Here is a 27986-nt window from a genome sequence, read left to right as displayed (position 1 = left end):
GCGGCGGAGGGGGGAAGACGGAGACAGCCTTTAATCGGGAAACCTCAGGGAGGGACGAGGGACGGCTGGAGGCACAATCCCAGGGGACTCCCAGGCCCTCTGACTCTTCTCCTCCAGAGCGGGGAGCTCAGCAGCCCCAGCCTTCCTTCCAAGACAGGCCGCCGTGGTGTCCGAGGAGGATGCGACCGTGGAGAATGCCGTTTGCCTCCTCTCACGGCACACTCCAAATGCTTCTTGGGGACAAGGCTGCATTGGACCCCGGGGACGTTCCCCCCCAGGAGCCCTGCAGCAGTGAGCCTCTGGCGTCGCCAGCCTCGGTCGCCCCAGAGCCTCCCTGCCAGCGCCCAGGGCCCCTGGCAGTTTTCTGTGTCCGAAGTCTCCCAGGCAGGGCCCTGAAGCCGAGGCCGGCTTACCCGGTGGATTCCTCCCCCTCTGAGGTCCCCGTGCGCGGGGGGCTGGGGCTGGCCGTGACTGCCAGGGCCGCAGACAGTCTGGAGGCGGCGGGAGAGAGTCTGCGAGGCCGGAGGAGGGTGGCAGGGGTCTCTGAGGGGCTGGGGGCCGTCGTGGAACGGGCTGACGGTTCAGTCAGGACGATGGCAGGCGGAGAGGGCCGTCTGGTCGCTGTCTGGGCTCCAGATGAGGATTCAGGCTCTGGGGTTACAGGAGGAGGCCCAGGAGCTCCGGGAGCGGCTAGAGGTAGAGTGGAGGCTCTTGGAAGGATCAAAGGCCCCGGGGAGGGCTGGGAGGCCCCCGGCTCCCCTGGGAATGTGCCCCCAGGCCCCGGATGGGGTGAGGGTGAGGCCTGGTCTCCTGAGGGGCTCGTGGGTAGAGTCTGCGTGGTGGTCACGTTCGTTCTGAGGAGGAGCTGGAGAACATGGGGCACTGGTCTCTCAGGCAACGCTGCTGGGGGGCCTGGGCACGAGCTACAGTTCACCGGGGCCTCAGTGTCCCCACGGGGGCTCCGAGCTGCCTTGCCAGACTCCACGGCTCTTCTTTCCAGGGAATCTAGAGAGAAGAGGAGGAATCAAGATGCACATTGGTTCTCCGGACGGCCGAGGCGGCTCTGGGATGAGTTGCCCTGGGGACGGAGGCCGCTCACACCTGGTAAGGACCAGCTGGCCCCTGCCTCCAGGAAGAGACCAAAAGGGAACCTTGAATAGAGGGGGGCAATCCCCCAAAGTCACTCTGCCAGGCATTGGCTCTGTGACGTTGTATAAGGCACATAACTCCCTTGGGCCTCGGTGTCCTCATCTGTAAAATGGGCATCATCACGACGTACAGAGTCACTCTGAGGACTGAATGAACGGTGCATGGGAAATCTCAGCCTAAACCCGGATGTTAAGGACGGACGGACGTTGGGTGATAACCATGTGTCCGTGGAGGTTCGTGGATTGTGGCAAACGGACCATCTGGTACAGGATGTTCGTGACAGGGGAGGCTGTACCGTCTGCTCATTTTTCCGTGAACCTAAAACTGCTCTAAAAAAATAAAGTCTATTGAAAAAAAAAAAAAAAACTTTTTGGAGTCTCAGCCTGGAGCCTGGCACGTCATAAGGGCTTGGCACACGGGCAGAGAACAAGCAAAGGAAGAGGCTTAGGCCGAGAGAGCGAGGAGTGAAGACGCATAAGAAGGGAGAATATTGGAGGGGCGCCTGGGTGGCTTGGTCGGTTGAGCGTCTGACTTCGGCTCAGGTCATGATCTCACAGTCCGTGAGTTCGAGCCCCGCATCAGGCTCTGTGCTGACAGCTCAGAGCCTGGAGCCTGTTTCAGATTCTGTGTCTCCCTCTCTCTCTGCCCCTCCCCTGTTCATGCTCTGTCTCTGTCTCAAAAATTAATAAACGTTAAAAAAATTAAAAAAAAAAAAAGAAGGGAGAGTATTGGAGAAAGGTATGATCAGAAGGAGACAGATGCTGTCAAATCCATAAAACCTGGAATGATTACATTTTACTTTTTAGAATTTTTAAAAAAATTTTTTTAACGTTTATTTATTTTTGAGACAGAGAGAGACAGAGCATGAACAGGGGAGGGGCACAGAGAGAGGGAGACACAGAATCTGAAGCAGTTCCAGGCTCTGAGCTGTCAGCACAGAGCCTGACGCGGGGCTCGAACTCACAGACTGAGATCATGACCTGAGCCGAAGTCGGACGCTTAACCGACTGAGCCACCCAGGCGCCCCTACTTTTTAGAATTTTTGTAACGTTTTCTTATTTATTTTTGAGGTGGGGGATAGAATGCAAGCAGGGGAGGGACAGAGAGAGCGGGAGACGCAGAATCCGAAGCAGGCTCCAGGCTCTGATCTGTCAGCACAGAGCCCCACGCTGGGCTCGAACTCACGAGCCGTGAGATCGTGACCTGAGCGAAAGTCGGACATTTAACCGACTTCATTCCAGGTGCCCCTGGAATGATTTTAAAAATCATCTGAAAGACGGACACACAGCTCTGAATATACCCGAAGGCACGGAACTATATGCTTTGAGTGTGTGAATTAAGTGGCGCATGAATTACATCTCAAGAAAACTGTTATGTTTATTAAGTACCAAAGGAAACAATTCATATTCTATTTCAACAAAAAGTGGCTTCTCCCTAAAAGGAGCTATTGTTAGGAAGAGGCACATGGCGAATGGAGCCAAAGGTGGAGTGTCCCGGGAGAAGCGGCCAGGCTCTGCACCTTACCTCCTTGGGCTTCTGTTTCCCCTTGTGAAGGCAAGACAGCACGGGGCAAGGAATCGGAGAGACCCCGGCTTGAGCCCAACACCAGCAGCTAGAGCTTGAGTGGTGATCTTGAGGTTTGTGGGTTCGAGCCCCATGCGCCCCAAGCGCGGAGCCTGCTTGGGATTCTCTCCCTCTCTCTGCCCCTCCCTCAGTAGCGCGCGCGCTCTCTCTCTCTCTCAAAATAAATAAACATTAAAAAAAAAACCATACAATAGCCACATGTAAGGTACTTTACGGGCGTGTTAAATTGGAAAAATTAAATTCAAGGCACATGGTGTAGAGCTGGAGGACGTGTGGGGAGCCGGCTACCCCACGGCAAGTTGCCGCTTGGTCGAGGGGCCCCATCTGGTGACGCGCTGTCATGCTGCTGGGGTCCCCGCGCCACACCCGCCCCCCCCCCCCCCAGTGCCCCATGGCCCAGGATTCCACCTGCTAACCACAGGGCCCCGACACAACTCACAAAGTGTGAAAAGAACAAAGTTGTTGGACCCAAGATTTTTCACAGCAGGTCCATTATGGATAGACAGAAAAAGAAGAAGAATCGAGAAACTGTCCAAACGTCAGCTTAAAAGTCAGAGGGTGAGCAAACCGGAGTATCTGGGGGCTTTTTACAACGCCCAGCTCTGGGCTATGTCGGTACTTTAAAGCCATGTGTTACGGCACTTTGTCTGGGTCCTATCTGTACCTCTGCAGAAAGAGCCACACGGGTGGACCCTCATGATGGAATGGACAAAAAAATGAAAATCGTGTTCAGCAGTCAAGACAACGCAGGAGCTACAAAGCATCAACTCTGGGCTCAAATCCCGGCTCTCCGGCCCGTCAGTTACGTGACCTTGAGCGTGCCCCTCCACCCCTCTGCACCTCTGTTTCCTCACCAGGAAATTGGAGATGATAACACCTAGTATTCAGGACATACTGTGGTTACTCCCCTGCCAAGTTGATTCAGTTCCTAAATAGTGGGGTGTTTTTGTTGTTGTTGTTGTTGTTGGAAAAGGGAGAAAGAGGAGAAAAAGAGATTAAGGGAGGAGGTAATGAAGGAAAAGGGACACAGGTGTCACGGATGTGGCACAAGGGACGCTGGATGAGGATGAGCGAGCCCAGGCTTGTCCTCGCCGCGTGCTGGCGGTGTGGCCTCGAGCCAGACGCGTTCCCCTGCTGAGCCTGGGTGTCTCACACCCAGCCCTTTACAAGTTCTCCGTTTCTGGCAAGAGCAAAGTGCAGGAAGACAGTGGAGAAGCCCCAGGGCCCAGAGGCCCGCTCACCTGGACAGGAGGGACAGCAGTCCCCAGGGGGCATGGAGGGGTCCGAGCAGGCCGGCTGGCAGGGCACCTTCTCACAGCTCACCTCTCCCAGCTGGGGAAGCACAGGGACACAAGTGAGGAAGCCCCATCCCGTCCCAGGACGGCACCCCACGCGCCTCTTACGCCCACAGAAAGCTCCTGGGACAGAGGCTGAACAGCAGGGCCGCTTTAAGGAGACCACAAAGAGGGAGGATACCATCAAATCTGGAGGCATGCTGGCCGGCAATTAAAGCTGGGAAGGCAGGAGGAAGGCGGGCTTATGTTGGCTGAGGGGACTTACAGTTTTGCAAAGGGACAACAGGCCAGACGCAGTCCCTGGCCGGGCAGCCCCTGCGTCCCCAGGCCCAGCTTACCTGGCACGTGCACTGGGTACAAGGCTCATCGTCCAAGGTGAACACCTGGCCGTTCACCACCTTCCTTCCCTCGTAGTTGCAATCTGCGGGAGCAGAGGGGACAGGGCCATGAGGGCCAAGGCCCAGCTGGAAGCCTCGGACATAGGGGTGCTGGTCCCACTCACCTCTGCAGACCGGGCAGCATTCCCCGTCGGGGTGGAAAGGGTAGGTGCAGGTGATGGGGCAGTCCACCGGGGAGCAGGCCACCGAGCCCAGCTGCGGGACACAGAAAACACACAAGGCCTTTTGCTCCGAGCAGCTGATGGGACACTCGGGAAGGACAGCCGCATAACCACGGAGCGACCATCGGAGCCACCACGGTTGGGGGAGAGGTTCATTCACTCAGTCTGTCTTCTCGACAGAACGCAAGCCCCACAGAGCCAAGGGCCTGGCCTTGACCGTGCCGCTCATCTTTCAACAGGTCCCTGCCGATCAAATCCACAAAATACCCAGGAAAGGTGAGCACCAGAAACCGAGGAGACAGAAGGACCCGGAAGCCTGAAGCTCCCGGAAGCACGTGAACAAATAGGGCCACTCAGAGGCCCGAGACGTTCACCCTGAGTTTCTCTGTTTCTGTAGACCTTGTCCCTTTCCACTCGGCGTGCTCACTCGACTGGCCTCGGACGTTTCCAGCGTGACAAGGAATAGGACTTTTTCCCCCATTTTCCAAACACTAAATGATGTTAACTATCTCGCATGCTTTTTCAGACCGAGAGGCAGCCTGGCTTAGGGGCAAAGGTTCACCTCCTGGAGTGCAGACTCAGAACACTACGATTCGATTCTTGGCACTCGAGTGGACCAGCGTGAGAATCTTGAGGGAAGGACTTCGTCTCTCTGTGCCTCAGTTTCCTCACCTAGCAGATGGACACGACCCTGGCACCTACCTCAGAGGATTCCCCTGAAGATTAACTGAGCTCATGCAGAGAGAGGGCCGAGAGCTGGATCGGCACACAGCAAGAACTCGATAATGGGAGTATATCACAGATTCCAGCTCAGAGTCCTGGGCTTGAGGCCTTCACCTGCCCCCTCAGCGAGCACGCACGTGTTTACTACTGGGAGCCCCCAGGACTCCCCCTGATCACGCAGAAGCGGAGGGCTTTCGCTGGGCAGGCTTAAAAAATATTTCTCTGGCCCCGAGTAAAGATTCACCCTCGGTAGGGCCGGAGGGAGCCAACTTTCATCGTGACCCAGGATGACTTTTCTCTTGGAAGGTTCTGGATTTTGCCTCCAAGGCTCATGAGCAGGGGTCAGTGTCTGTGGAGTTTCCACAAACAGGGGTCAGATCTGGGTGGTCCTTACCAGGCAGATGCAGCTCAGACACGGGTCCAGCACGGATGGGAAGGTCTGGTTGTTGTAGAAGATTCTGCCTGTGTAGGTGCAGCCTGCCAGAGAAAGCAGGGGGTGAGCGCCAGCCAGGAAGGTGGCTGGTGACCAGGTGCCTGCCAAGGATGAAGGTCCAAGAGTTTTCTGGGAGCAAAGGTCAGGCCAGCCCCAGGCAGTCAGCGCGGGGTTTGGAGAAGAGACAAGACACAGGTCTGGATTGGGCGTGGACTTTTTTTTTTTTTTTTTTTTTTTTGGCACTGGACTTAGCAGAGGGGTCAGAGTGGCTCTTCTTCCAGGGAGGGAAGCGTTTCCTCCTCTGCCCCTCACCGGGCAAGATCAAGCCGGGGGGACTGGGAGACACAACCTGAGAGCCCAGCACCACAGCCATCCTCTCTGCTCCCCCATCGACTCCCCACCTTCCAGAACATTCCCCCATACCGCCTCCCTCCGCTTCCCCAAGCCTGCAGAGGCCAGATCTGAGGGCTGCCACCTCGATGCCATTTATCACATTCGAGTAAGTATAAAAGGAGGTGACAGGACAACAGGTAACTCTTTTATCATGTATATATGTTATATATATTATTTGTTACTTATGGATACATGTTATAGATATGTTATATAAAGATACTTATGTCTTGAAAAGAGATGAAAAAAACAAAACCATGAGGCTAAAGATGATAAGGGGCCTTTTAAATTGTTTTTATTTTTGCTCTCTGTATGTTCTTCAATACTTTTGAAATAATAGAACAGGTGAAAATTAATATAAAAAAAAATAAGTATCGGGGAGCCTGGCTGGCTCAGTTGCAAGAGCATGTGACTGTTGAACTTGGGGTTATAAGTTCATGTCCCACGTTGGGTGTAGACATTATGTAAAAATAAAATTTTAAAAAGTGGAAAAAAGTATCATTTTTTAAAGTTTACTTATTTTGAGAGAGAGAGAGAGAGAGAGAGAGAGAGAGAACACTCATGCAAACAGGCAGAGAGAGAGAGAGAGAGAGAGACAGAGACAGAGAGAGAATCCCAAGCAGGCTCCACACTGTCAGCGCAGAGCCTGATGAGGGGCTCAATCCCACAAACTGTAAGATCATGACTTGAAATCAAGAGTCGGACACTCAAGTGACTGAGCCACCCAGGCACCCCCAAAAAGTATCATTTTTATATTCTCTCACTGTTCCCTGTTTCACAGGTGTGAACCTTTGTCACCCCACCTAGGCTACAAACTCAGCATATCTTTCTCTCTGCTTCTAGCACCCAGACCGGGCCTGCCTTGGGCAAACTGCTTTACGAACCAACCCCCTCACTTTCCTCATCTGTAAAATGGGTTTCTCCCATGGGGCTGTTGTGAGGATGACCGGAGATAAAGCCTGTGTGGTCCTGTCTGGAGGAACCTGGGGCAGGGTGAGCCCAGATGTGGGGGGGAGGGGTGCTGTGTAGCCCCACAAGCAGGGAATTACCTGCTGAACAGTCCGGACAGCACTGTCCAGGGATCCGAATTGGGTGAGGGCAGGAGTCCACGCAGTCTGTCCTCTTGCAGCTCACTGAGCCATCTGCCTGAAGGAAGGAAGAACTTCACCCAGACCCCACCTGACACACCGGGCCCGGCCTCCTTGCCCGACCCCACCCTCCCCCCCACCAGAGAGGGCAATGCCTCAGACTGGCCAAGGCTTGCCTGGAGGGCGCCATGATGCAGCTAGGACGTGGCAGGTACCCCCACACAGAGGACCGGCTCCTTGGGAAAGGGGGTGTGAGCCTTCCGGGAAGGCTTCCCTATCTAAGGACAAGGAAGGTCAGAGCGGGGTTTTGGTCTCCTCGGCTTCCTGTCCTTCTCTGGCAACAGCCAAAGCTCACCACCACCCCATCCAAATTCTCTCAGCTTTTCCCTGGAACCCTGGCTCACCCCAAACCTATAGAGTACAATAAAATCCTATTTTTATAGAAAACTATTCCACCGGAAATGTCTATTTCAGAAGACAAAAGCACCACATACGGTTTCTTTTCTTCCCTCCGAGAATCTGAACGTTGACAAAGCTTTCTTAGACTACGAGTGCCCTGGGTCAGTCACAAAGGGGAAAGGCAGCGGAGGTACCCTCCTCCCGACTGTAATCCCAAGGAAACGTTCCCAAGTTCTGCAAGGGTCTAAGGCTTTTTAACAAATGGCGCATCCAAGGTACTTGGGGGCTGTGCCTCTCAAAAGCCGGTGTGCACATGGGTCACCGGGGATTAAAATGCAGATTCTGAGCCCGGAGGTCTGAGCAGCCTGGAGATGGTGCGTGTCCAACAGGCTCCAGGTGATGCCGAGGACACCGCCGGTGCAGGGACCTCATTTTGAGAAATAAAGCTCTAAGCTCCGAGGCATGAATCAAGAACTCGAAACAAAAGCCGACGTGCGTACTTAACGAGCCGAAACAATAGTGTTTCTTGGTAAGTGGCTATGTTGGCATATCGGGGTCAACCGGACTCTAAAGCTCGAGCACCCCCTCCTTATCCATTTCTGATGAACTGAGGTCACAGATTCACGTTCCCGAAGGAAACACTGCAGCTTCGCAGGAAAGGCCTGCACTACTGAGCCGCGGGCTGTTACGCCCCTTCAGTTACCTGTTCCCCGGGGAAACCTGCTCTTGGGACCCGAGTCCTCGCAAGCAGCGTGTGGCACCCCATTTAGGCAGGCTGCCAAGCTCCGCTGTTCCAAAAGAGCTACCGAGGACAGAAGAAACTGGGTCCCAGCCCCTCCTGTAAACATGGAACCTGCCAGCATGGGAGGGAGACGAGGGGTGGGCTGAGGCGGCCCGGCTTCTGGAGCAGGGGGTGCCCGGCCCGGAGGGCCCACGCAGGGCAGAAGGGCTTGCTCGGGGCGAGGCAGGGACCGCCGGGGGAAGCAGCTGAAGGCGTGCACGCTGTCATTCACCTGGCAGATGCATAACTCACAGGGGTCACCGGGAGACCAGATCTGTCCAATAGGAAACTCAACCCCGTTGTCGTCGAGAGAGCAGCCTGGCCGGGGGACAGTGAGGGAGAAAGCTCGGGTGGGCGCGAGCGCCGAGGAGGTGCTGAGCGCCCGCCGGACCTACAGCAACACCCCACCAAGGACAGCCGCCTCTGCTCGCTCACACTGCCCAGGCAGCTCCCCAGGTGTCTGTCCCGCCACCTGCTGGACCCAGGGGCTGCCCGCAGCTGTCTGTGGGGTCCCTCAGTTAGTGACTCTTCCCTCCAAACGTGTGCCCAGTTCACACAGGCACCTCGCACAGACATACACTTAACCTACAAACCCATAAACACACATAAACCTACAAACCCATTCACACACACACGGGCACACTCGCACAAATACTGCAAACACATACACACACACACACACACACACACACACACACTCACAGAGACATACATGCTTACAGAAACACACACCCTAAGTCTTTGCACGCAAAGCTCAGCCTCCCTCCTGGAGGGCATCGCCATGGGCTGGAGGGCATCGCCCTGGGGTGCAGGGCTGGGGGCCCTCACCTGTCATGGGTGTGGGCTCCCGGCAGGTGAAGCAGCACTGTCCAGGGCCCAGCCACCACTCCTCTCGGGGACAATCCAGTTCCGGACATGGTGTGAAGGAACATTCCACCTCCCCGTTCTGGAAGAGAACCAGGTACACGGGCCAGTGAGGGCAGCTCCCCGGCCCTGGGCCATCTGAAAGCTGAAGAGGAGGCTGCCAGGCTGCTGCTGTCATTCTCCTAAAAGTGACAAAGAATCTCCAGGGATGGGGGTGGGGGTGGCTGGGGGGAGGCCAGGAGCACGTTCTGGGACGTCCCAGCTGTTGGGCTGGGGGTCTCCGCCTGTCCGGGCCATAGCCCCAGCACCCCTTCCCTTCACTTGTGCAACAGCCTTCTGCTCTCACCCCAGTGCACCCTCACTCTGCAGCCACAGAACGTTCTCGTGCACCAATATGATCGCACGGCTCCACCAATTAAAACCGGTCATCAGCTCTGCCAAGTCCAGAGCCCTCAGCCTGGCCAGAAAAGCCCTTCCTGAGTCTGTGGGAGAGGCTGTGAGGCCCCCTCCTCCCCGCGACCCCTTCCTCTAAGGACTGCCTTTGGTTGACAGCCGCCGAGTCCTTCAGGTGCCTGGATGGTTCCTTCACCCCCACTTTCCGGAGAGCAGAGGGAGTGCATACAACTAACTGATGCGAGCTCCCTGACCTCTGCGCACACCCGTCTCTGCCGTGCAACTCCCTCCAGAGCTCCCTGTGGAGTCAGCCTGAGACCCCGTCTTCACCTGGCTCCTTCCTCTGCCCTTGGCTGCCATTCCGAAGATGACTTAACACGAGAATCCTGCCCCAGGCCCTGCTTCTCAGACCCCAACTCAAGGACCCTCCCTACGCACAGCTGCCTCTCTGGCCTAGTCTCTTGCACTCTGTGCCCCAGGCAGCAGGGACACGTTCAGGCCTTAGAACGGGCTGTGCGTTCTCGCTTCTGCCGGGCACACCTGCCTCAGGTTCCTCTCCCTCACCCCTCAGGTGTCAACTTAACATCCCTCCTCCAAGAAGCCTTCCCCTCCGGTGAGGAGCCCCGGTCATCAGCCCACAGCCCACCTAGGCTGTGGGCTCCCTGAAAGAGGGGACTGGGGTTGTCTTGTGCTTAGCTGTGTCCCCAGCATTTGGCATTGCTCTGGGCACACAGTAGGTACTCTATAAATAGCTCTGCTGAAGGGTGAACTCCAAGGAGACTGTGGGCAGGCCTTGGTGAACGCGAGTAATGCCCCTGCTGCCTCAGTTTCCCTTCTGCCGTGTGGCAGCTCCTAGTCTCCTGGTCGAGGCATGCTGGGAAAGTCCTGCGCCCTGCTCCCCTCCCCCACCCACCTACCTGGCAGACACAGGTGGTACACTCATCACCTCCCACACTGAACACAGCCCCGTCTGCGTACCACCGGCCGTGGAAATAGCATCTCACTGCAGAGGAGAAAGGGAGAGGCAGCTAAAGAGAAAGGGGAACAGTGGGGAGGGGAGGGGCCCTCGGGAAGCTAACACTCCCACCATGCCCTCCAGCATACCCCACACTCAGGGAGCCAACCGCTCCCCTCCAAACCCTTGACAAAAAAAATAAGCTGTTGCTTAAAAACTGATGGAGAGTGAGTCATGTGCAAACTAAGGTCCTTAACCAAAAAGGGAGGGAATCCCGGAATAACTAAAGAGTGAGAAAAAAAAAAAAAGAAGAAATGAAAAGAGACTGGCCCAGACACCCAAGACAAGGTCTGGGACAAATGACATCCCCTGGAGGTAGGGAGGAGTCAGTGAGAGCCTCTCCTCTGAAGACTGCCCCCCTACAGATAAAAACAGCCTAGGGGCGCCTGGGTGACTCAGTCGGTTAAGCCTCCCCTCTGACTTTGACTCAGGTCATGATCTCGTGGTTTGTGAGTTCAAGCCCCGCGTCGGGCTCTGTGCTGACAGCTCAGAGCCTGGAGCCTGCTTTGAATTCTGTGTCTCCTCTCTCTGCCCCTCCCATGCTCATGCTCTGTCTCTCTCTGTCTCTCAATAATAAATAAACGTTAAAAAAAGTTTTGTTTTTTTTTAAAAACAGCCTAAAAATTGGCCCAGGTCCCCCTGGCTTAGTCAGACCGCCTTCGGTTCAAATCCCAGCTACGCAACCCACTAGGGAGGGATTCAAGGGGACATACTTAATTTGTCTAAGCCACAATCTTTTCATCTGTAGAATGGGGTTGATAAGAGCTGACAAAGGCTCCTACTTCATAGGCAGTATATTACCTATTCAGAAATGTCTTAGCTAAAAATAATACTTAAAAGTTAAGAAAATAATTTTTTAGGGGCACCTGGGTGGCTCAGTTGGTTAGGCATCCGACTTCGGCTCAGGTCATGATTTCACAGTTCGTGGGTGTGAGCCCCACGTCTGGCTCTGTGGTGTCAGCACAGAGCCTGGAGCCTGCTTGGGATTCTGTCTCTCTCTCTCTCTCTTTCTCTCTCTCTGCCCCTCCCCCACTCGCACTCAGTCTTTCTCTCTCTCAAATAAATAAATATTTTTTGAAACGTTAAACAAATTTAAAAATTAAAAAAAAAAGAATTTTTTTAAAGAACACCAGCTTTGAAATCAGGCAGCCTTGATTTCCAGTTCTGTTCTGATATTGACTGGTGGTTATGTCTCTGGGCAGCAATGACTTCCGTGAGCCTCAGTTTCATCATCTATGAAATGGGCCTCTGAATCGTACTCCCTCAAGGCTGTGCCACATGGATTCAATGAGATCAAGGGCTGGCAGGCAGCAGCACAGAGCCGTCGGGGAACATTTGTGATGATGATGAGGTCATCCCAGGAAAAGAGAACCACATTTTCAACAAAGGACCGACTCATTAGTGGGGAAGGGGAGACGCCCTTCTAGTCTCAAGACAGAGCCATGCCAAGGATGGACTCACACCCCTTCCTGGCCGTGCTGAAGGCGCCTCCTAGAGCAGGGGCAGACTGGGCTATGAGCCCAATCTAGCATCGAAAGCACTATGCACATAGTAGGCGCTCAGTTAAGCTGGCACTTTGAAATGCTTCACTTGATTGGAGTTTCTGAAGCAAAACTCAATCTCCTTCCCCTGCTCTGTTCACCCTGCTCCCAAACACACACACAAAAGCCGTATCCCCCACCCGGAACCCCAAAGACTCACTTACCTGGAATACAAGTACAACAATCTGACTTCAGGGGGGTCTGACAGGGGCCGGGAGGACACTCAGGGGACATGCAGGACACATTTCCGGCCTGAGGAGGGGAGAGATGGTGGTGGGTGGGGGCAGAGGGGAGGAGGGGAACCAGGCCCCAAGGCCCCTCAAGCTCATTCCCTATCTCACACAACCCCTCAAGCTTCCTGTCCAAGACCAAAGCCTCTGAAAGGAAGCCATCCCAAACCTTTTGAATGCCACCATGGTGACAACAAGGACAGTGTGCAGGGACTTAGTTCCTGGCATTTGCTACGGTGTGGTGAGAACATCCTCCCACGGCACATAGAAGCTTCTGGAAGGATGCCGGGAAGAGGCAAACAGAGGTTCCTCCATCAAAGACACCTTCCTGTACATCTGAGTTTTGAACCATGTGACTCTATTGGCTATTCAAAGAATTAAATTTAAAACTTACTTTTTTATTAAAAAATATTTTTAACACTTATTTATTTTGAGAGAGAGAGAGAGAGAGAGTGTGTGTGTGTGTGTGTGTGTGAGCAGGGGAGGATGAGAGAGAGAGGGAGGGCGAGACAGAATCTCAAGCAGGCTCTGCACTGTCAGCACAGAGCCCGACGTGGGGCTCGAACCCACGAACCGTGAGATCATGACCCGAACCAAGAGTCAGATGCTTAACGGACTGAGCCACTGGGGTGCCCGTTAAGACTTAATTTTAAATTTGAAGTTAAGGCAAAAAAATAAAAAATAAAAATCCCCCGCCTCAAAAAAATAAAAAAATAAAAAATAACCCCCCCCCCCGCCCCCACCTCTGGAGCAGCAAGAGGTGAGTTGCAGTGTTTGCTCCTCCACGAACGAGTCGTGTGACTCTGGACAATGTCCATCACCTCACTTAGCCTCAGTCTCCCTATCCGTGAGATGGGGTAGAAGAGGTGCCTCTGTCAGGGATCGCTGAGGATACACACAATGACATGATCCACGAAAGTGCTTGGCCACTGCGTGTGTGTGGCACACAGGAAGAGCCCAGTAAAGCGTGGAGGTGGCTGTCTACCTGCCTCACCCCCCATTGCACACTGCAGCCTCTGCGGTCACCTCCAGGCCAGTGATGGTCAGAGGCTGGTAGTGAGGGTTGGCGATTAGAGCCCGGGCCTTGGATACAGACAGACCTCTTGGCACCTCCCGGCCTCGGTCTTTTCATCTGTGGAACAGGGACAGTAAAGCCGACCCAGACGAGCTGCCAGGAGCCTCGGGTAAGGCAACAGATGAAAGGCCCCAAGCCCCGTGCCTGGTGCACACTGCGTGCTCATAATCAAATCTGTGTGACGGCACCTGGCGTCACAGTAGGAACACAGTAGGTCCTTCATAACCATTCTTACAGAAGTGAATTTGCCTAAAGCGAAATAATACTCTTAACAAGCGGCGTCTGGTAATAAGCCTCCTCCCTCCCAGATGTGGATACCTTTATTGTGCTGGCAAATATTTTGCCTGGAGAGAAAAACAGCCTCCCTGGTGGGAAGTTTCCGAGGGAGTTTCATCCCCTCCCCTTCCTAGACAGATGGACCCTGTTTGCCTGTTGGCTCTTTCCTGCTCAGCAGAAGCCTCCCTGACTCCACAGACCCCCACGCCTTTAAATTCGACAGATTCCAACCAAAATCCACAACCTGGGAACTCTCCTTCCATTTGACAAGCTCACTTTTAACACCCGATCTTTCCCTCTTCCTCTAAAACCCCCAAAGGTTAGGAAAACACCCGCGAGGCTTCAGGGCTCTTGTGAGGCTCACCATGCAGACACAGACGGTGCAGTTCTCATTGGCAGGTGAAAACACGTCCCCTTCGGCTCGGATGACGCCACTGTGAAAACAGCCTTTGAAAGACAAACAAGAGTGGAGGCATCAGACCTCTTCAAAGTGGTGGAAGCTTGAGATCTTATTACTTTTCCAGGCATAATGTACCTGGAACATTCTCTCACTAGCCAGGATGTCCTGGGAGTGGCAGATCCAGGCACCCAGAACTGTGCAGTCCTAGGACCCCCCCCCCCCCCGGAGGGGTAAGCAAGAGACACCCACATCAGATGGCCCAGGAGGGCTCCATTGGTGTCTGTAAACCTAGAACTATATGCAGGACCTGGCATATTTTCCCCGTAAGGCAGGAAAGGCAGCCAGACAGCCCTGGGTTCAAAACCTGGCCTGTCCATTCAGGAACCTGGGTGACCTTGGACATGTCACTTAGCCTCTCTGGACTCAGTTGTCTTTATCATAAAATGGGAACACCACTGTGGGCAGGGACTTGGACGGATCCACAGCCATTCGCAATCAGGGCTCAGTATAGAGCAGGAACGTGGTAAGAGGCCACGAACATCCTGAAGACACCACTAAGTCTATGCTCATTCTAACCCTTAGGAAGATGTCTTCACTGCTGTTTCACTCGCAGTGGCCTCAGCATCTTATCACCGGAGCTTCAGAGAACGCAACAGTTCTGGCCCCCCCACCCTCCCAGGTCTACTGAAGGAGAAGCTGCATTGTAACAAGATCCCAGGGATTCGTGTGCAGAGTGAGTTTTGCCAAGCTCTGTTTGAAGGACTCGTTAAGATTCAGGGTCATTATCCTTGCAGCAACGGGAAGCCGATGAAAAACTGTAAACAGATCATGGGAGGGAATTGGAAAGAGGACAGGATTGATGAAGGATCCCTCCTCTGGTTGTGGGAGGGGAGTTGGGACAGGGAAGGGGACATCTGGAGAAGGGAGATGTGGAGGAACTCACTGAATGAATGAATGAATGAATGAGGCTCAAAAAGGATCCCCAAAAGATGGAAAGTTCCCCTTGAGGGATACCACAGCGTGGACCAGTGGGTCTCAAAGTGTGGTCCTTGAACCAGCAACTTCAGCATCACCTGGGAACTTGCTGGAAACGCAAGTCCCCAGGCCCTACCCCATGCCTAATAAATCAGAAGCTCTGGGGGTGAGGCCCCCAGATTCTAGTGATTCAGGTGATTCTAATGTACCCCAAAGTTAGAGAACAGCCTTTCAGCTGCAGAAGGGTTGGGGAAGAAGAGAAGCAGGATCATGAGGGGGACTCTTAGCCTCCCCCAGACCAGCTCCCACCTGTGCACGACGGGCAGCAGCCTCCATCTTCGGAGGGAATCGGGTGGGAACAAGCAGCTTCACACATCACCTTTTCACAGCTCACCTCCCCGTTCTGGAAGCAGAAGCAGGACTTCCAGCCATCACAAGGCCCCGGACACTGGACCAGAGCAGCCCCCAGGACCCCTTCCACCTACCTGGCACAGGCACTGGGAACACCCGGCCTCTGTCCAGCGGCTTCCGGACTCATACGTGGCTCCCAGGTGCCAACAGGCAGAGGACCCTGGTGCCAACCACGTGGCCTCTGGGCCCCTGGGCAAGTAAGGAGTCACTTCCTGTAGTTGCGAGGGAGGTCCCAGGGTTCCCAGGAGGGAGGCACTAGGCACAGGAGTGGCCACCAGGGTGGCTGGCGGCCAAGTGTGTGGTGCAGGGGTGGGAGACGGCAGGCTGGTGGTCCTGACGCCAGCTGGGGGCCCCGGGGCTCCGGAAGGAGGGCTGTGTCCAGGGGAGAGGGCAGGCCGGCCCGCCTCCGGGAGCAGCAGTAGCATTTTGGGCGGGTGCTGCAGGGGCTGCAGGATGGCAGAGGGGGCCAGCACGGCTTTGGGGAAAGCTGAAACGGAAGCACGGGGGTCTCTTGAGGGAGGCAGCAGCAGTGGCAGGAGGCGAGACTGCAGCCCACCGCCAGTCACTGAATGTCTGTGGACCAGTTTTTCTTCATCAGCATAAGAGTCTAATACCCCCAGTTCACCCCAGACCAAGGGGGCTACAGTGACCATCACACAAGGCTGAGGGGAAAGCACTACAGGAGCAGGCCCAAGTGACAAGTTGGGAGTGGGTCCCCTGCTGCCCCGCCCAGACGTGGCTTCCCAAGAGGGGATGCTGAGGCTGGGGATGAAGGAACAGCCCGGGGAAAGCTTGCCATGGGCTAGAAAGAGCATCTTCGGCATTTAGATGATCGGAAACGCATGTTTTTAGGCACACTGTCAAAGTATGGCAGAGCGAACTGACGCCACATCGTCCAAAGTGTCCCTGGGAGCCCAGGTTACTACGACTCCTGACACGTGCTCCTCTCCCCGCCCCCGCCCCCCCCCCCACCTTTTACCATTTGGGGGAAAACAAAAGGGTTAGGGAAACAGTAAAATGACAAGGGAGGACGAATGGGTAAAGAAGTAGAAGGAAGAAGTGAGAAAGAAAGTGAAGAGTTGGAAATAACAAAATGAATTGAAAAAGAATGGGTAGAAAAGGAAAAAGGCCCAGCGCTGGGAGGGCAGGGCCAGGGCAGGGGCGTGGCTTGGGTGGGGCGGGGGGCGTGGCTTGGGGAAACAGGCCTAAGGATGGAGCTGGAGGGCGGGGCCCGGGGGGACGGGCCTAATGTTGGGGCGGCGCCTTGGAGCTGTAGGGCGGGGCCTGGGGAAACTGGCCAAAGGTTGGGGCTGGAGGGCGTGGCCTAGGTGGGAGGGGGCGGAGCCTGCGGGCTGGAGGGAGGGGGGCTGGGTGGGACGGGGGCGGGGCCTGGTAAAACCCGGCCCAAGGTTGGGACGGAGCTGGGGCCTAGGAGGGCAAGTATGAACGGTCGCTCACCTTCACAGGACACGCGGTCAGCTCGGAGCCTGAAACCAGGTCGGCATGTGCACAGGAAGCTGCCCACGGTGTTATGGCAGGAATGGTGACAGACTCGCCTCTCCAGAGGCCTCCGACACTCGTTTACATCTGCAGGAGAGCCTCGCTGCCAACAGCCGCCTTGTTGAGGCTACTTCTTCCTCCATCCCTGGGCCCAGAAGAGACTGGGAGACTCTCCCAGCCATGTTCTGACAGGGTCCATCCCTACCTCAGAGTGTGGGAGGTGACTCAGATGTCTAGGAGTGGGGCCACAATCTACTGCCAGTCCCTTTGGAAGGTTCATACATCCAGTTGGCGTTTAATGGATGCACGGGTGACTCATCCCCCAGCACCACGCAGCAGTGGTTACACGCTGGCTGGTGGGGACGAGCCCTGCTGGGAATGTCATCTCCAAACCTTCCACCATCCCACGGGCCAGGTTTGAGATGGTGCAGCCCCTTCTGAAAAGAGTCTCGAAAATCACGGCACTGCTTCAAGGTAGGCTTCGGGACAAATACCAAACTCCACCAGAACAAGGTCTGTTTTCAGGCCCACGGGACCCCACCTTCAACCCATGAGCCAAGCTTGAGCCAAACATGCCAATCCCTTTCTGGAAATATCTGCTAATGGGCTGAGAAAACAGGGGTCTCCTTCTAAACCAGAGGAACCAAGACTAACACGCTTTATTTACCAAGGGGAGCAAAGGCAGTCAAGAAAATGGGTGAGCAGAGAGGAATCCTTGGGGTGTATCTGGGAGAGGGGTGGAAGAGGAACATAACAGGATGAAAGTTGCATGTGGCCAGGAAAAGTCCAAGACAGGGTCTTCCGTGAGGAGCCACGCCAACCCCAGGAAAAGGCAGGCTCTGAGCAGACGCTCAAGTGCTTACGGGCTCCAGGCAGCCAGGAGGTCCAGACTGCTGGCCCGTCCCCGTCCCTGGGCTCGCCCTGTCCAGGTGACCGGTGGCTGGCAGCCTAACCATGAAGACAACAGGGTCCCCCCACCTTACCTACACAGGAGTGCCGGTTGCCATGGAGATGGAAACCCGGTCTACAGGAACACCTGTAGCTGCCGATGCTGTTTCTACACCTCTGCTGACAGGGGGTCCCGAGGCATTCGTCAGTGTCTGGAAGGGACCAGGGCAAGCCTGAAGGTCATTTCCCCCCCCACGGAGTATTGGAATGGTGTGCTCCCCCGTCTTCCTCTCCTGTTTCCATCCTCAGGGCCGTGAAGGACCATCTTAAACCCTCTCTTTCTCACCACCCACATTCAGCCTATCAGTGACATTCTCCCTGGACCAGCCCTCTTCTCTCCATCCTCACTGCCCTACCATAGCCTGGGCTGCCTTTGCGTCTAGTCTGGAGAAGAGTAATGGCCTCACGCAGCTCTCCTGTGCCCCTCCTAAGCCATCTGCTACCTGGCCTCCAGGCTGTTCTGTGCAAAGGGCACCTCTCTGATCAGGCCACTCTCTGCTCCCACAGGCACCACTGTGGTACCAATGCTGCACCATAGCTCTCGACCCCCCGGGCGGCCTTTCCTACCTCCTTCCCTGACCCTCACCTTTGTTCTGCCATCGTCTAAATGCACCATGTTCTTGGGGGCCTCCCTCTTGGCCCATGTTCTTTTGTCTGCCTGGCATGCCTGTGCATCTTGACTGGGGGCAAACTCCTACTCATACCTCAAAACTCAGCTTCTATAGCACCTCCTCTGTCAAAGCTTCCCCAGACCATCGTTTGAAATCATGAAAAGCTGGAAATAATCCACATGTTCATCAATAAAAGAAGAGTTGGTAAACTAGGGGGTGTTTGTGCTGCAGAGCAGCAGGAAGCAGTTAAAAAGAACAAGGCAGTGGGGTGCCTGGGTGGCTCAGTCGGTTAAGCGTCCGACTTCAGCTCAGGTCATGATCTCACAGTTCGTGGGTTCGAGCCCCGCGTCGGGCTCTGTGCTGACAGCTCAGAGCCTGGAGCCTGCTTCAGATTCTATGTCTCCCTCTCTCTCTGCTCCTCCCCCGCTCATGTTCTGTCTCTCTCTCCTTCAAAAATAAATAAAAACATTAAAAAAAAAAAAAAAAAAAGGAACAAGGCAGGTTTGTTTGCCCGGATGTGGAGACACCTTCGCGACAGGTTGCTGAGAGGAGAAAAAGCAGGGAGAGGAACAACTGGGTTCAAGTCCCAGCCCTAACATGATCTTGGGCAAGTTACTTAATTTCTTCAATTTCTCAGTGGTCCTATCAGGAAAACGGAAGTGAACAGTATCAACCTCACAGGATCAGTTTGAAATGGGAATGAAATGCCAAAAGGCACGCAAAGTGTGAGCACGGTGCCAGAATCCAGTTCTGCAACCGTCTGCTGCTCGTCTCTTGTCCTTAATTAGGTTTAGATGAGGTCTTGAGGCGGCTGGGGGGTGGGGGGGACCCTCGTGACGGGATCGTGCCCTTAGAGCTTGCTACCTCTACTTGTAAGAACCAGCAAGAAGTGACTGGCTACAAGCCAGGAAGGGCCTTCACCCGAAAGTGAATGGGCTGGCACCTTGACCTCGGACTTCCCGGCCTCCAGACCCGTGAGAACAAATTTCTGTTGTTAAAGCGGCCCACGCGGTGGGATTTTGTTACAGCAGCCGGAGAGGGCTAAGACACCAGGGTTATTCCCCAGGCAGAGTAGAGAGAAGGAGGGGCAGAGAAGGTCTGGAACTAGCAACTTTTAAAACTTATTTTCCCATTTATGACCATTTCAAACAATAGAAAATAATAGCGCAGGTTCATGGGGCAGCTTTCCCCTCATCTGCCTCGTTTAAGAGAGAATGCTTCCTTCTGTAAGTCATCTTAAAGGAAAGGGTGACTATGTTCAAAGATCTCCCTCATCCTGTCCACTCAGGAGCAAAGACTCCTTCCTCTCCCCGGAGCTCCCCCAGCACTGACTCCTCACCCCAACCTCGTTCTGCCTCTCCCCACCAGACTGGGGGCAGGTGGAACTAATGAATGCAGGGGGTGAATGACTGCAGCAGGCACGGCGTCCCACGTCCCATGTCCCACGAGGCCCTCCCTCACCTCGGTGGCCTCCTCCGCCCAGCCCCTAGCTCTCCCCTAGGCCTCTCCAGCCCCCTCCCTCCACCCTGCCGTGCCGGGTCAGAGCAAGGGCCCTAGAGTCGACATGCCAGGATTCAAGCTGACTCCAGTGTTTACTGACAGAACGGCCTTGGGTGAGCCTCAGTTTTCCCATCAGCAAAATGGGGGTGATACAATATCTCCCTCAGGGGACCACGGGGAAGGTAAGACGCAGTAATGCACGGACGAAGTGCACATGTTGGGCTGGGTAGGGCCGCGCCTTCAACTCAGAGCCCAGCAGCGGTGGTCACCTGTCCCTGGGCCACTCACCTCGGCAGCTGTGGCGGTCGGCAGACAGCTGCATGCCGGGCCCACACTCACACACAAATCCGCCTTCTGTGTTCACGCACTGGCCCTCGCAGGAGGAGCTTAAGCATTCGTCAATGTCTGGGAAGAGAGAAAACATCTTTGCACGGACGACTCTGAACGTGGCTGCGTGCAGGGAAAAACTCTACCCCACAGGGACCCTGTCCGCGCAAGAAGCCCGCCTTCAGCCGGGTGGAACCCCCACCCGAGACAGAAAGACCAGGCCCCAGGAAGGTCATCGGCCATGAGGGAACCTCCAGGAAGCAGAGGCCGAGAGGCCAGGCTCCTGCTCTGTGACCCATGCAGACCAGATGACAGAGAGCATGGCTGAGACAGAACGATTTTCAATGGCCCCACCGCAGGGCAACCCTAGCAGGGCAGAGGAGACTGAACAGGGAGGCTCACTAAAGTCCACTAAGTGTTTATTGAGCACCACCTGTATGCAGCCGATCTGGAGGGGGGGCCATTGAGGACACAAATGTGACCAAGACATGGCGCAGACTCTCCGGCTGGTTACGGTCTGGTAACATTTAAGAGCCACGACACATGCCTGTGAGGCCAGCGCACGGCCGGGTGATACGTGCCCCCCCAGGTGACGCCCGGCCCCAGCGGCCGCTGGAGGAGCACTGGGCAGAGGACCAGGAGGCAGCAGGAGGAGGGGCCAGGCACAGAGACAGGGGCAGTGGGAGACAGGGCTGGAGCAGTGGGTTAAGGCTCGGCTGCGGAGTGCCGATGAGGCTCTGAGGCTTCTGCCCAGGGTGGGGTGACTGGATCCAAGTATCCTCCGGGGGGTGGGGGGGCGGGGAAGTTCAGGCCTGCAGGGTGAGGGGCACCAGGGGACAGAACTCCCCACCCCCGCTTCATGGCATCCCTTCCTCCTCTAAGAACTGTGGTCCATGGTGGCTCTCAAGGACCCACAGCATCTGCAACCACCCACTGCAGTCTGCATCCGAGTCTCCCGCCCCCTGGCCCCGTGCCTGCAGGACACCTGCATTCTCTGTACTTGCTCTCCCCACAGCGGGCCCCTCGGGACCACAACCGCCGCCTCTAGGAAGCCCACCTTGACTAACCCCATCCCACCGGGATCCCTCGTGGTGGCGGCCAGTGCTGCCCTGCTCGGTGCTAGCTCTGACACTCTTCTCTGGCTTTTCCTTGACCCAGTCCCCTGGGCAACAAGAAGTGTAGGCAGGAAGTACTCCCCATGAAAAACATTCAGGGGAGGATGAATTGCTTCAGCCTGCCTGAAGAGGATGTTGCAATGGGGCCCGAGCACCAACACTCCTTAGTGAGACCCTTGGCCCAATGGTTCTCCTTCTGAAAATACTGAGAGAGGCCGATGAGAAGCCTCCTTCCTGCAGCATTACTGACAGCGAAACACTGCAGGCAACCTAAATGAAGGACAGCAGTGACAGCAGCCACAGGCGTGGCTGGTAAAAATTCTGTTGTAAGGACTGTTCCCCACTCACCATATAAGGTGAGCAAAATAAGGAGCAAAAACTATGGATAAGGCATGACTGATGCCAATTTATAAAACACACAAATATGCATCACGCACACACACACACACACACACACACACACACACACACACACAGCCAGGGAAAAGGGAAGAAAAAACAAGTTCATTTTAGGAACAAATATCTAGGGACATCAAGGACATGTTTGTTTTCATCTTCTACCCTCCTTTTACTTTCCAAATGTTCCAAAATAAGTTGTTTTTCACTTTTATATTTGGGGAAGAGACCTTAGTTTTACAAATTCCAAATTCAAAAAAAGGCTTTCTTTCAACTCTCTGGAAAGATATGCAAGAAACTGGTCCCAGAGGCTGCCTCTGAGGAAGGTAACAGACTTGGCCTGTAAGAACTTTTTTAAAATCACATGGGGCGTGTGGGGGGCTCAGTCGGGTAAGCCTAGGACTTTGGCTCGGGTCAGGATCTGGTGGTTCATGAGTTCGAGCCCCGCCTCGGGCTCTGTGCTGGCAGCTCGGAGCCTGGAGCCTGCTTCGGATTCTGTGTCTCCCTCTTTCTCTCTCTGCCCCTCCCCACTTACTCTCGGTTTCTGTCTCTCAAAAATGAATAAACGTTAAAAAAAATTTTTTTAAAGGGGCGCCTAGGTGGCTCAGTCGGTTAAGCGTCTGACTTCGGACTTTGGCTCAGGTCATGATCTCCCAGTTTGTGCATTCAAGTCCCGTGTCAGGCTCTGTGCTGACGGCTCGGAGCCTGGAGCCTGCTTCAGATTCTGTGTCTCCCCCTCTCTCTCTCTGCCCCTCCCCCACTTGCTCTGTTTCCGTCTCTCAAAAATGAATCAACATTAACGAAAATTTTTTTTCACTAAAAAAAAAGAACTTTTTGAAATCACAAACGAATCACACTTTTACACAATAATTATTGAGGTTTGCTTCCCTCAGTGACTCAAACATCACGTTCCCAAGGGAGCCTTCCGTGGTCAGCCCTGACTCCAGTCCTGGTTATCTGTCCCCCTGTGGGTCCGGCTCCAGGCACTTCACCACTTAGGGTCCCATCGCACGGGGCTGCGGTTACCCTTACTTGTCTCCCCTCCTCCGATTCCGAAGCGGGGGCCAACCCACGACTCGTCACCGCAGCCCCTCGCTCAAGTTCCTGGCCCCGAGCTGCCCAAATATCTGTCAGATGGATATTTGGGCATCTGGAGGGCCGGCACCTCCCTGCCCACTCTCAAACCAGAGCTCTCCCCGGCTCAGCCTTGCCCTGCATCTCTCTGCAGACTGTTCTGGAAGGACGGCAGAGACAGAATCCCCTCTCGCCCCGTCCCCGCCAGCTCCCAGGTCTCTCACCCGTACACCTGATGCCGACAGCTGTCTCTGTCATGGTGAAGCCCACGGGGCACACCCGGGCCACCTCCTGACAGCCGCCATGGTTACAGGTAAGGTCACAGCCATACTCTCCACAGGGTCCGTGGGCTTCTGAAACAGGCAGCACACGGGTGAGCACACACCATGCCCCACTCCCGGCCGTCCCCACCTCAATTCTGCTGGGAAGGGGCTGGGGAGGCAGAAAGGCCCGATCGTAAATCCAGCACTGCCACTTACTAGCCATGAAACCCTGGGTGAGCCACTAACTTCTGTGCCTCAGTTTCCTCATCTATAAAATGGGGATGAGAATGCCCACCTAGGTGGTTGTCGGAAGATGATACTCTAAGACCAAACCCCGTGCCTGGCACATAGTCTCAGCCATGTCCCACCCCCCCCCCATGCCACCCCGTTACCTGGGCAGGTGGCCCCTTGCTCTCCGTCCTGGCAGGAGCAGACGTTGGGAGCAATGCAGATACCCCTCCCGCAGCCAAAGGAGCAGAGGGCTGAGAGGAGAAATGCAGGTGAGGTAGTGGGGGCTGGGGCCCCCAATCTGCCCTATTTAGGCCAGCCCAGGGAGTGAGCGCCCTGCTGTGGAGGATGTTTGGGGCACAGGGACAGGCACTTACGAAGGGTGCAGTGCCCACTGCCCATGGATGGTGCCCAGCCAGGGCAGCAGCCACTCCCGAAGCCCGAGAGGCAGACGTGGGGGCCCAGCCGGCGTCTGGAAGAGAGGAGAGAATGCTTTTCCACATTTCTGCACCGGGCAAGGGACTGGTCTACCAGGCCATGAAAGTCTCCCGGCCAGTCAACAAATAGTTCTCGAAACCTGCCAGAGGGGCATTGGGAAGTCCCCAAAGAAAAACGACCCAGACAGTCTCTCCCGGAGGCAGGACAAAGAAAAAGGGGTGAGAGAACAGACATCAGCCTCCTACAGATACCTGCCACATGAACAGAGGCAGAGTGGCCGGGAGAGAGGGGCCTCAGCACTGACGGGGAAAGATGGCAATGGCTGAAGAGCCCCAGGCATGGCTGCCGCAGGACCTTTGCACCTGCAACTCTCTCCGTCAGGAAGGTTCTTCCTCAGAAACGCACCCAACTCTCTTCTGCCTTTACCCAGGTCTCTCGGCTCATGTACCTTCTCAGAGAGATCCTTCTTGCCCACTCTTATCTTGCTTTATTCTTCTTCATAACACGTACTTTCTGGGGCATTCGGTTACTTATCAATTTGTTGATTCATTCATTGTCTGTCTCCCCTCTCATTCTCTGAGGACCAGGGCTTCATCTTTTTTGTTCACCTCAGTGTCAAAAGCGATGCCCGCCGGGCACATAGTATGTGCTCAATAAATGGCAGTTGAGGGAAAGGTTGAGAAAGGAAGCCAGCAGAAGAGACAAAGGAGGAGGCCAGCCCCAGAGAAGCCAGAGAGAGGTCATTCCCCAGGTGACATCAATGTGGTGGTGGTGGGGGGGCCAGCAAGCTGCCCAAAACAGCAAAGGGGAGCGTGTGCCTGACCTTGGGTGAGGCATAGCACTACAGCCAGGAGCAAGTCACTTTCCCCACCTTCAAGGGGCTCTGGGCAGACAAACAACCAGGCGGAAACGAAATAGTGTGACAAGTGCCACGATGGGACAGGCTTTGGAGTCCCAAGGAGGATCAGGGGAGGCTTCCTGGAAGGACAGAATCTAGGCTGAGGCAGGAAAAAGTAGAGTAGGGGCAGGCTGTGAGAGCGGAGGGGGGTGGGGGGTGCTCCAGGCAGAGGGAACAGCAGGTGCACAGTCCGGGAGGGGGATGGAGGTGGTGAGGGGAACTGGTCCTGTGATGGCTAGGCGCCGAGATGAAGCCCAGCCTGGTTCGAACTGGGAATCCCGGCACGGCAGGAGAGGGACAAGAAAGCCCTGCCCTACGGAGGCTGCTGGGAATATGCTGCCACTCAGGCAGTCTACGGAGCACCCAGAACACGCGCCACGTGCTAGGTGCCGCAGCAGGCACTGGCCACATGGGAAAGGCAGACTCACTCCACGCCTGAGAGTATCTGTCAAGAGCGACAAGTGCTCCGGAAAGGGGAACTTTCGGCACACGGCAGTCCAGAAACATCTGCAGCAGACGGTCCCTGGAGCCTCAAAGACTCTCCCCTCTCTGAAGTTATCACAGAAGAAGCAAAGAAGCGCGGGGCTGGGGGGCTGGGGGGCTGGGGGTGGGAGGTGCTGGCAGTGATGTCCCACCCGCTACCCCTTGCTAGAGCGATTTTGTCAGCAGCCTGGGAAAGAGGAGCCAGCGGCTCCGGCTCCTCAGACGGGGCTCTGAAAGGGGCTGGGGTGCCACCAGAGCGGCGGACGGAAGGATGCTCGCGAGGCTGGTGGAGCCGCGCCCTCAGGTGGGCGGCGGCCGAGCGCCCCGAGGAGCCTCCTAGGGCTGGCGGTGACGGGGAGACAGGTGGCTGGAAGGCTGTGAAACGCCGCGGGGGCCCGGCCCATCTGGGCAGGAACTGGCGGTGGCTGCGGAGCACACGTGCGAGCTGCGAGCCTGGCGGGGCCGCCCCCCTGCGCGCCCCCCGAGGCGGTGGCCGCGGGCCAGGCCGCCCGCTGACACCGTGTTCCCTCGCTCGGAGCATCACGCACACGCGGCGGCCCGGCCTCCGCCGGGAGGGGACTCGAGGGGAGGGTGGCATCAACCGGGAAAGAGCAAAGGGGCAAACACCCCACCCCCGCCCGCGCGCGCGCACAGGCGGAAACCGAAACGTGACCCAGGGAGAGCCCGGCGGTTCCAAGGTCCAGGGGCGTGCGTGCAGCCTGGACGCAGAGGAAGCCCCCAGCCCCGGCGCGGCCGGCGCGGCCGGGAGGCCCGTTCGCCAGCTACGACCAGCCGCTCCGGAGACCAGGTGGCACGTCCCGGGCTGCCCTCGCCAGGGGTCCGCGCGCCGGGGCAGACTCAGAGGGGCTCACTCAGCGCCTGGATCTCCATCCCCCCAGGTTCTTGTCAGGACAGCCCCTCCAGGGGCGCAGAACGGGTTCCCGCCCGGAGCACAGGCTGCTGTCTCTTTGTCCGGACCCCCCCCCCCCCCACCACGGGCTGCGCCCGCGCACGGACAGCGCCCGGGAGGGGAGCCCCGAGGCGCGGCTGCCGGCGGCTCCGGGGCGCCCTTCTGCCCCACGCCGGGAGCGCCCCTGCGGCGGGGCAGGGGAGGGGCTCGAGGCGCTTACCTCTCGGCCGCGAAATGCCCGGGCGGCTTCCTCCCGGTGTAGCCGCGGGCCGGGGCCCCCGGCAGCAGGAGCGCGACGCAGGCGGCCCGGAGGAGCAGTCCGGCCCACATGACCGGCGGCGGCGGGTCCCCCCGGCTCGGCTGGGCTCCGGCGCCGCGCGCGGGGGAGGGGGCTGCCGGCCCTCGCCCCTCCTCCTGGCGCCGCGGGGAGCGAACCAGCGAGCCCCGAGCTGGCACGCAGAGCCGAGCAGGGGGGCTGGGGACTCCGAGAGGAGGGGCCGGGGGCCGCGAGGGGACGCGGCGGACGGCTGTGGCGGGAGTGGGGGGGTGGGGGGGGGGGTCTCTGGCACCTCTGAGCGAAACGCACAAAAGGCAGCGCCGCCGGCCGGCCGGTGGCCTCTAGGGGAGGCGCGGAGCCCGGGGCGGGGGCAAAGATCAGGGACCCCTGGGGGCGGGGTTTCGGCCTCGGCCCACACCCCCTGCCCGGGTTTGGGAGTCAGCTTCCTGAGAAGGGCTGTGGGCGTCAGACTGAGGCCCTGGGAGGAAAGAGACTCCCGGAGCAAGGCTGGCGCGGGAGGCTGTGCGCCAGGGCATTGCCGGTCTCCGTGGAGCGGGAGTTGCCTGTGTTGTCACGAGAAGGTGGGACGCTGGGTCACTGCGCTGCTGGGCAGTTCTAGGCCGGCTCCCAGCCTGCCAGCAGATCAGCACGCGAACCCTGGGTGCGCGGGGTCAGTGGATCCACCTGCGCCCCGGCCAGGGGGCACTAGCGGGTCTTGAACCCACAGGCTGCTCTTTGCCCATTTCTGCAGCTGCCCCAGGCCAACAATCGGAGACTGGTAGGCAGGGGGAGTGGATGAAAATCGGGATCGTCCAGCTGGGAGGAAGCTGGAAGGATGACCAGATTGTGTGCCCTCTGCCCTGTGCAGCAATCTTCCCTAGCGGCCCAGTTCCAATGAGTCAAGCTTTTGCTCAAACACTTCCAGGGATAAGGAACTCCCTGTCAAAAGGCAGCCCAATTCAGTTTTGAAGAACTACATTGGTTAGGAAGTGTAAAGAATCCCAGCTCCTTTGGTTCTGCCTCTACAGCTGCCCTCCTACAGGCCACCTTAGGCTGTCACTGAGACCCGTAATAACACCCGTGACCACAGACGAACATGGTGTGCCAACAACCGTCTGGACTCTTGTCTCCTTCCAGACACCATCCTTTTGTCAACACAGCCCAATAGGACTTGGCTTTCCCGGCACCCACATGAACCTAAGTTTCCAGTAGAGGTGTTCTTGGCTGTCATGTTTTTATGTTGTTATTGTTGTTCACTGAATGCAAGTTACTAAGCCAATCTCCCTCCCTGAACCTGTGAGGTCGACTTTTCGAAGATGTTCAGATAGGCCTGTTGTCTCACCTTGTCACGCTTGATCCATCTTCCAATCTAAGCAACAAATTCTCAGCGAGTAGGTCACCAAAATTCTGTATCGTAAGATGAGTGTGACTTTCCTA

At 56.3% G+C, this 27986-nt stretch overlaps 1 protein-coding gene across 2 annotated transcripts; it reads right to left on the bottom strand.

Annotated features, from left to right (window-relative positions):
* Positions 1 to 27986, bottom strand: VWCE (von Willebrand factor C and EGF domains). Of its 2 annotated transcripts, none has more exons than XM_078433547.2 (20): positions 26493 to 27986; positions 23921 to 24015; positions 23708 to 23797; positions 23277 to 23405; positions 20429 to 20545; positions 18065 to 18181; positions 17040 to 17168; positions 15656 to 16068; positions 15480 to 15573; positions 14160 to 14242; positions 12379 to 12466; positions 10576 to 10661; positions 9230 to 9347; positions 8654 to 8719; positions 7183 to 7275; positions 5705 to 5787; positions 4531 to 4621; positions 4367 to 4449; positions 3975 to 4065; positions 1 to 1005 (listed from the first exon to the last, which is right to left on the bottom strand). In XM_078433547.2, the coding sequence occupies exons 1-20, from the start codon at positions 26600 to 26602 to the stop codon at positions 410 to 412; spliced, it is 2772 nt and encodes a 923-aa protein (XP_078289673.2). In that variant the 5' UTR covers positions 26603 to 27986; the 3' UTR covers positions 1 to 409. The 2 variants fall into 2 exon arrangements, with proteins under 2 accessions (XP_078289673.2, XP_078289672.2); XM_078433546.2 differs by having other exon boundaries at positions 7183 to 7279; positions 8634 to 8719; positions 26493 to 27985.

This window comes from Panthera onca, chromosome D1 (assembly GCF_046562875.1).
Source record: "Panthera onca isolate mPanOnc1 chromosome D1, mPanOnc1 haplotype 2, whole genome shotgun sequence".
NCBI classification, from domain to species: Eukaryota; Metazoa; Chordata; class Mammalia; order Carnivora; family Felidae; genus Panthera; species Panthera onca.
The sequence above is the reverse complement of the archived record's forward strand: the minus strand, read 5'-3'. Positions and strand labels throughout refer to the sequence as shown.

Coding starts and splice junctions, on each gene's coding strand:
- VWCE (XM_078433546.2), bottom strand. CDS start 26,602: ATGTGGGCCGGACTGCTCCTCCGGGCCGCCTGCGTCGCGCTCCTGCTG. Junction 7,280..8,633: donor GTGAGTTATGCATCTGCCAG/GTGAATGACAGC, acceptor TCCTTCCTTCAG/GCAGATGGCTCAGTGAGCTG. Junction 1,006..3,974: donor CTGCTGTCCCTCCTGTCCAG/GTGAGCGGGCCT, acceptor TCTTCTCTCTAG/ATTCCCTGGAAAGAAGAGCC.